The sequence below is a fragment of the Buceros rhinoceros genome, unplaced genomic scaffold (assembly GCF_000710305.1).
Source record: "Buceros rhinoceros silvestris isolate BGI_N320 unplaced genomic scaffold, ASM71030v1 scaffold2736, whole genome shotgun sequence".
Taxonomy (NCBI): domain Eukaryota; kingdom Metazoa; phylum Chordata; class Aves; order Bucerotiformes; family Bucerotidae; genus Buceros; species Buceros rhinoceros.
Window position 1 is genome coordinate 526 of NW_010417908.1, and position 6715 is coordinate 7240.

Below are 6715 nucleotides of genomic sequence, written 5' to 3' on the forward strand. Positions count from 1 at the left end.
GTGCTCGTCTTCTGTGTGTGAAGTGTTCAACTTGGGAGTGTATCGACGGGAAGCGGTGAAGTCCTACAAGTCCTATGACTTCTTCAGGCACGATAACAAAGAAGCCATGGAAATCCGGAAGTAAGTCGGTGTCGGGGGGCTGACCTGATCCATGGTGATATGGTTAGGCTCTGGTCTTGGCAGGCTCCGTGTTTGAGGAGCGCAACATAACATTTAATGCCTGTGAAACCACGGGAGGAGGCAGCACAGCCTGTGCAGGGATCCTGCCAGGAGGGCTGTGTGTGGGAGTTTGGTCGCTGGCTTTGGGCTGGCACAAAGAGCAGGGGCTGCGAGCGCCTGGCGATGAAGCTGGTCACAGATACAGGTGCCTTGTGATCTCTGGAGCCTCTGGGCTGATGGAGAGGTGCAGGGGTGGGTGCTGCATGGGCAGAGAGAGAAGGTATTTAAGTCTCTCTGCAGTGGTTCAGAAGCCCTGCCCTCTGCCAGCTTCACCTCAGTGCTGACAATGCTCATTTCTCTCCTGCAGACAATGTGCCTTGGTGGCTCTGGAAGACGTGAAGGCTTATCTCCTGGAGGAGTGTGGGCAGATAGCTGTAAGGCTTCTGGGGATTAAACACGGGTTAATGGGTAGTTCAAAGCTGCCCAGGGCTTTTGGGGGACTGACTGTCATCCCGAGTGATCTGGGGCTGGTTGAAAAGCCTTAAATAAACTTGCTCATTCCTATTTGTATGTTTTCTGGTAGGTGTTTGATGCGACCAATACAACTCGAGAAAGACGGGACCTGATCTTAAATTTTGCTAAAGAAAATGCTTTCAAGGTAGTGCTCCTGTATCCAAGTTGGAGTTGCTGCGCCGAGGGGCATTGCTGCTCCCTGGGCCAGGAGCCCTTGAGTTTTGACTGAGGGTACAGTTCTCGACTCGCTGAAATATGCTTCCTCGCCTTCTCCATAGGTGTTTTTTGTGGAGTCTGTCTGTGATGACCCAGAAGTTATTGCTGCCAATATCCTGGTGCGTGCCGCGTGTTCTGGGCTCAGCTGCCGGTGCCTACGGTGGGAGCTTGGGTGCTTGCTGCAAGGTCACCAGCTGCGATAGCTTACAGGAACATCTGCCAGAGCCTCGCTCTTGCAGTTCCCCTTGGAAATAAGTGGCTACGGTTTATGAAAGCTAAAGGTGCAGTTAGATATGTGAGAACGTGGGAATCACGTGAAGCTGGGCAGTGTTTGACCTTGACGCGTGGGTTCTTGTCAAGGGAAGGCAGGGACAGCTCGCAGTGAGCTGGCTGTGGCTGTCGCCAGGCCAAGCACTACAGCGCCTTCAGAGTCGCCCTTTGTTTCCTCTCCAAGAGCAGATTTTTCCACAGGGCAGCATTAAACAATGTGGGTGTCTTTCAAAAGGGAAGAATAATGTTATTCAGCGTTGCTTTTGTTCCCCGTTGAGTTTGCTCAGCTCTCACAAAGCATCTGTTCATCAGGAGGTGAAAGTTTCCAGCCCCGACTACCCGGAGAGAAACAGGGAGAACGTGATGGATGATTTCCTGAAGAGGATAGAGTGCTACAAGGTCACTTACCAGCCTCTCGATCCCGACGCCTACGACAAGTAAGCGAAGCCCTGGGTTGCGTTTTGTCCTTGCACACGTGTGCTGCTTTGCTTTGTCGCTGCTGTTCTCTGGCTCAGGCTGCTGGAAGGTGTCTGCGGGAGCCTCCGCTCCCCCAGAGCGCGGTAGCTTGTGTGAAGGTGATGTCCTCGCGTCCTAAGCGATTTGAAAGGCTTTTTCTGGAGTGTACTGCAGTGTAATGCAGCTCCTTGTTTAAGCAGCAGTTCACTGTCTCTTCTATCTGCTGGAGTGACCCAGCAGTAGTGCTGATGCCTTTACTAGAGGGTAAATAGCTAAATTACACCCGCAGATGCACATGCTTCATTTTTAAAACCAGTCGTGTGGGTGTTCTTATTTTATGTTGACTCCAGAGATCTTTCCTTCATTAAAGTGATCAATGTGGGACAGCGGTTCCTAGTAAACAGAGTCCAAGATTACATCCAGAGTAAAATCGTCTATTACCTAATGAACATTCATGTCCAGCCGCGTACCATCTACCTTTGCCGACATGGTGAGAGTGACTATAATCTTGTTGGCAAGATTGGTGGGGATTCTGGTCTGTCGCCGCGTGGGAAGCAGGTATGTGTTTGGCAGCACCCAGGTTGCTGTATCTGTAGTGTTGTGTGTCCAGGGCCAGAGCCGGGCTCTGCATCCGACCCCTGTGTGGGGCAGCCCCACAGCTGGATCTTGCCGTGACAGCCACAGCCCTTGAAATGATGCTTTTAACGGCAGCAGCAGCTTGTGCTCCCTCCTGACCCTCCCTGGCTGTTTTTTCCCAGTTTGCCCAGGCGCTGAAGAAGTTCATTGAAGAGCAGGAAATCGGTGACCTGAAGGTGTGGACGAGCCAGCTGAAAAGGACCATCCAGACAGCCGAGTCCCTGGGGGTCACGTATGAGCAGTGGAAGATTCTCAACGAGATTGATGCTGTGAGTGAAATGCTGATTGCAGCCTTTAGCTGTTCCAGATGAAAAATAATGTTTAAGAACAGATTTGTCATGATACAGTCAACTATTTCCTCTTCACTTATGACCACGTCCGTGCATCCAGCCATCATCATAAGGTTCAGGATGGTTTGGTACAGGGATGACAGTGCCCTGGAGCTGAGAGATCTTGCTGTGAACACATCCAGGGACAGAAAACAGCGGCGAACATCCCAGGCGTTTGTCACACCGTCCTGGCACACCTAATTCTTTGAGGCAAAAGAAACTGCAGGGTTGTGGCTGTGGAACTGAACGTTTGTTTTCATCCCTGGCAAACAAGGGTTTTGAAATAAGCTCATCCTCAAACCACCCTGGGGCGTGGGACACAAATGCCAAGGGTGTGGCTGTGTCATACGGAAAACTTTCGTGCCATTAAGGGCTTTCTGATCTCAGCCACTTGCTTTTTCTTTTCTTCCTGTTGTTGTACCTCTGAAACGAAGTGTGTGTGAACATGGTCTCTTCTCTCAGGGGGTCTGTGAAGAAATGACCTACGCAGAGATTGAAGCCAAGTATCCGGAGGAGTTTGCCTTGAGGGATCAAGACAAATACCTTTATCGCTATCCTGGAGGCGAGGTGAGGACCCCTGAGGAACAGCACTAAGTCCAGTATACGTAAAACAACTCCTTGCGGGGGATTGAAACTTTTCTTAATTTTAACTTTTTCTACCAGTATTTGTGTGAGAAACTGAAGCTCCTGGGATCGCCCTATTCCCCTTCAGAGGAAGGGTTCGCAGATACCCTTTCTCTTGGTGCACAGATGGTGCCCTTCACACGGCCACTTCCCAGGTCCCTTGACACTCCCTTTGGACACCAAAGGGCTTGTATGGCCGGGCCTGAATTTTCCCTGTGAAAAACCGTCTTGGAAAGAAAATGACTGTGGGTGGCGTATGGAGTCACGTCTGGGTTTACTTCACAACCTTGTTTAAGTGTATAATTTACTATTTTATTTGTTTTTCTTACTGCACTCCTTAAGAGTTGCCAGTAATTGAATCCTCCTGTAACCTGAGGGTTGCTGACAGTAAATTTCACCTTCCCCTGTTTGTTTTTATTTCTGCATTTACCGGATCATCCATAACTCCTGCATTTTGATACTCTAGCTGATTTTATTTTGACATGTTTTGACGTTTTCCTGAACGAGAAGCTCTGTTAATTGCTACTTCTGCCTTAAGCCTCTGTTTACAAAACCCCTTGAAAGATTCCTGTTTTGTTTTTTCAGTCCTACCAGGACTTGGTCCAGCGCCTGGAGCCAGTAATTATGGAGCTAGAACGGCAAGGCAATGTCCTCGTTATCTCCCACCAGGCGGTTATGAGGTGCCTGTTGGCTTATTTTCTTGACAAGAGTGCAGGTACAAAAATAAATGCCTGATGTAAGGGGCTGGCTTCTCTTGCTGCTTCCTTTGCAAAGTGTTTGGGAGGGTGGCTTGTAATTATTGTTTTGATTTTTCACCACGGAAGAGCTGCTAAAAAAAAGGCAAAAGAAAACATTTCTGAACTACTTTAATGGTATGGAGCGTTTCAGGGATCCCTTTGTGAGACCTGCAGATGTGGGTGCTGCTGTTGTTCTGCTCAGCTGATGTTTCAGGAGCTGTTTCCACCAGTAGCATTTACATCATCTCTAGGGGATTGTTTTTTAATGTATGGAAAAAGTTTTCTGATGCATGAGTAGCCCAGAAGGGTTGGCAGTGGTGCTGCCTCTCTGAGAAGTGCTGGTCCTGTCTGTGGCATACTGGTCTGGAAGCTGGTTCCAGACCGCTGCAAGCTCCTTTATGAACCTCCAGTGAGTGGTACTGGAGTTTAATAAAGCTTTAAATGAAGTTAATAAACTTTTAATAAAGCTTTAAATTAAACTCCTGTGGGTCCATGGTGGCTGGTGCTGTGCTGCTTTCCCACCTGTGTGCTGCTGGAGGGGTTTCCTCTTGCTGGTCCTGTGCACTGGAAATCATAGAATTGGACTGGTTTGGGTTGGGGGACCTTTAAAGGTCCTTTCTGGTCCAACCCCCTGCAGGGAGCAGGGACATCTGCACCCAGAGCAGGGTGCTCAACCTGACCTGGGATGGTGCCAGGGATGGGGCTGCTCCCACCTCTCAGGGCAACCTGGGCCAGGCTCTCACCACCATCATCAGCAACAATTTCTTCTCTCTGATCTGAATCTTCCTCCTTTAGTTAACCCATCACCCCTTGTCCTGTCCCAACAACCCCTGCTGAAAAGACTGTCACCATTTGGGAACTGTCCTGCTGCAGTGGGGCTGGGGAGGGCGGTTGGCAGGGCTGTGACGCTGCCTGGGTGGGCGCAGGGCACATGTTCTATTGGTGTCCAATATTTGCTATGTGTGATGTTCCCACCCAGTGCCTGGGGACAGGGGGGTGGCTGGCACAGCCATGACACCCCTGTAATGCCTGTCTCTGTCCTAGACGAGCTGCCCTACCTGCACTGCCCCCTCCACACCATCCTCAAGCTCACGCCTGTCGCCTACGGTAAATAAGTGCCTCTTCTTTTCCTGGTTTCTGCATGCGTGGCAGCAACCAGACATGCTGTAAAAGCTTCTTGTAATATTTTTAACATATAAAAAGGTTATGGAGAGGGGGGAGGGGTTTGGGGACACAGTGGGTGTGGGGGGGTGTTCTTCTGCAGCCTCTCTTTTAAACGAGCAGTGGTTGTGGGTTTCTCCTGCTGATGAAGGCAGCTCTTTGTGCCTCCCACCTGGGATGTGGCTCCGGGGTGCGGTCAGTTAAAAATGGCTTTTCTGTGTGGATCTGTAGCCCACCTAACGCAGGGCTGCGCTCCTGCAGCGAAGGTTGAAGCCAGAGAGTAGTTAGAGTAAAATTCTGTTAATAGGGTGAGCTGTTTATTTATGAGCTGGTTTATTTTTAAAAAATAAATTTATTCCTGCTCACTTTTCATGCCATTTTCAAATTTTTTTCAATTGGTTATTTAATAAATTCCCCTTCCTCATATAAACTTCCCTTTCCTTTTTGGTAAAGGCTGTAAAGTGGAGACCATTACCCTGAACGTGGAAGCAGTGAACACGCACCGCGACAAACCCTCTCTGACCTCAGTAAGTCTGGCTGCACAGCTCTGGGTTTTCCCTTTCCAAAAATGAGTAACTAAAGGGAAACACTCGTAGATAGCTGCTGGAAACAGCCAGTGGCTTTTGGTGACCGGGAGGGGTGGGTTCCCAGAGCAGCGGAGGTGTTCCTCGGAGCTGTTGTAGGAAGCAGAATGGGCAAATTTGGATCTGAAATTCCAGGTCTCGTTCCGAGTTTTCAATGAAGCATTTGTTGTTGATGCCTGGTGGCATTAATTGCAGTAATTTTGAAAAGACCTGCCAGAAAACGTTAAAAGTGGATTTTCCTCGTTTTCTTGATGATCTTGCTCTTTCTAACCCTGCAGACAGGGTCAGGCTGGGCTCTGGGTTGCTTTTCAGGGGCCAGGCTGGCTGCCCCATGCTGGGGGCAGGAAGGAGCGGAGGTTTTCCCCTTGTCTCTGCAGACTTCTCGAGTGTTTTACAAGCATTTGGTGCAAGGCAGGACTGTGGTGTTCCTGCACTTTGTGAATATCGGAGCAGGAGCAGGTGGCTCCCACTGACCTCCCTTGCACTGGGAACCTTCTTACAGGAGCAGTGGCAACGCTTCAGACTCTGCTTGGCTTTGGTTATGAAATCCCGTGTCTCCTGTTACTTAAATAACTGTGCGCCACCCACCTTGTTTTGCAAAGCCCGTAATGACGGGCGAAATCTGTGGAAGGTGCTGCTATTTTAGGAGTTTGCTTCTCCAGAGGGACTTGTCTGTGGGGCAGTGCTGCGGAGCCACCGCCTGTAATTAGCTCCCCCAATTAAAGAGCACAGACCAGCTCTGCTGCGCTGGATCACGGGAGACCCAAGCACATCACATTTGAAGTTCTTTTGGCACTTTTAGACTTTTAGCTGCCTCTCATTGTTGTGTTTTATGAAGAGCTGTTGGGATACGGGTACTTTTCTATCCCAGCATAGTGGAGTCCCCTGTGTGAGGGACCATAAACAAGGGGTGGAGAAACCATGAACCTGCATCTGAGGCTAGGGGTTTGTGGAGCTGGTCTGGCTCCCCGCACAATGCGAAACTGAGTGTGCAGCAAGACTTCTGTGGCTCGTCCCGTGCTGCTGGTTT

General features: G+C 49.8%; 1 protein-coding gene across 1 annotated transcript in view; it reads left to right on the plus strand.

Annotated features, from left to right (window-relative positions):
• Positions 1 to 6715, plus strand: part of PFKFB2 (6-phosphofructo-2-kinase/fructose-2,6-biphosphatase 2) — an 8972-nt gene that overhangs the window by 343 nt on the left and 1914 nt on the right. Inside the window, exons 2-12 of the mRNA XM_010138307.1 lie at positions 24 to 120; positions 527 to 593; positions 743 to 817; positions 951 to 1007; positions 1471 to 1595; positions 1965 to 2172; positions 2373 to 2519; positions 3042 to 3146; positions 3789 to 3918; positions 4985 to 5047; positions 5555 to 5628. Of these exons, the coding sequence (XP_010136609.1) occupies positions 24 to 120; positions 527 to 593; positions 743 to 817; positions 951 to 1007; positions 1471 to 1595; positions 1965 to 2172; positions 2373 to 2519; positions 3042 to 3146; positions 3789 to 3918; positions 4985 to 5047; positions 5555 to 5628 (1148 nt within the window). The remainder of the gene's footprint in view (positions 1 to 23; positions 121 to 526; positions 594 to 742; positions 818 to 950; positions 1008 to 1470; positions 1596 to 1964; positions 2173 to 2372; positions 2520 to 3041; positions 3147 to 3788; positions 3919 to 4984; positions 5048 to 5554; positions 5629 to 6715) is intronic.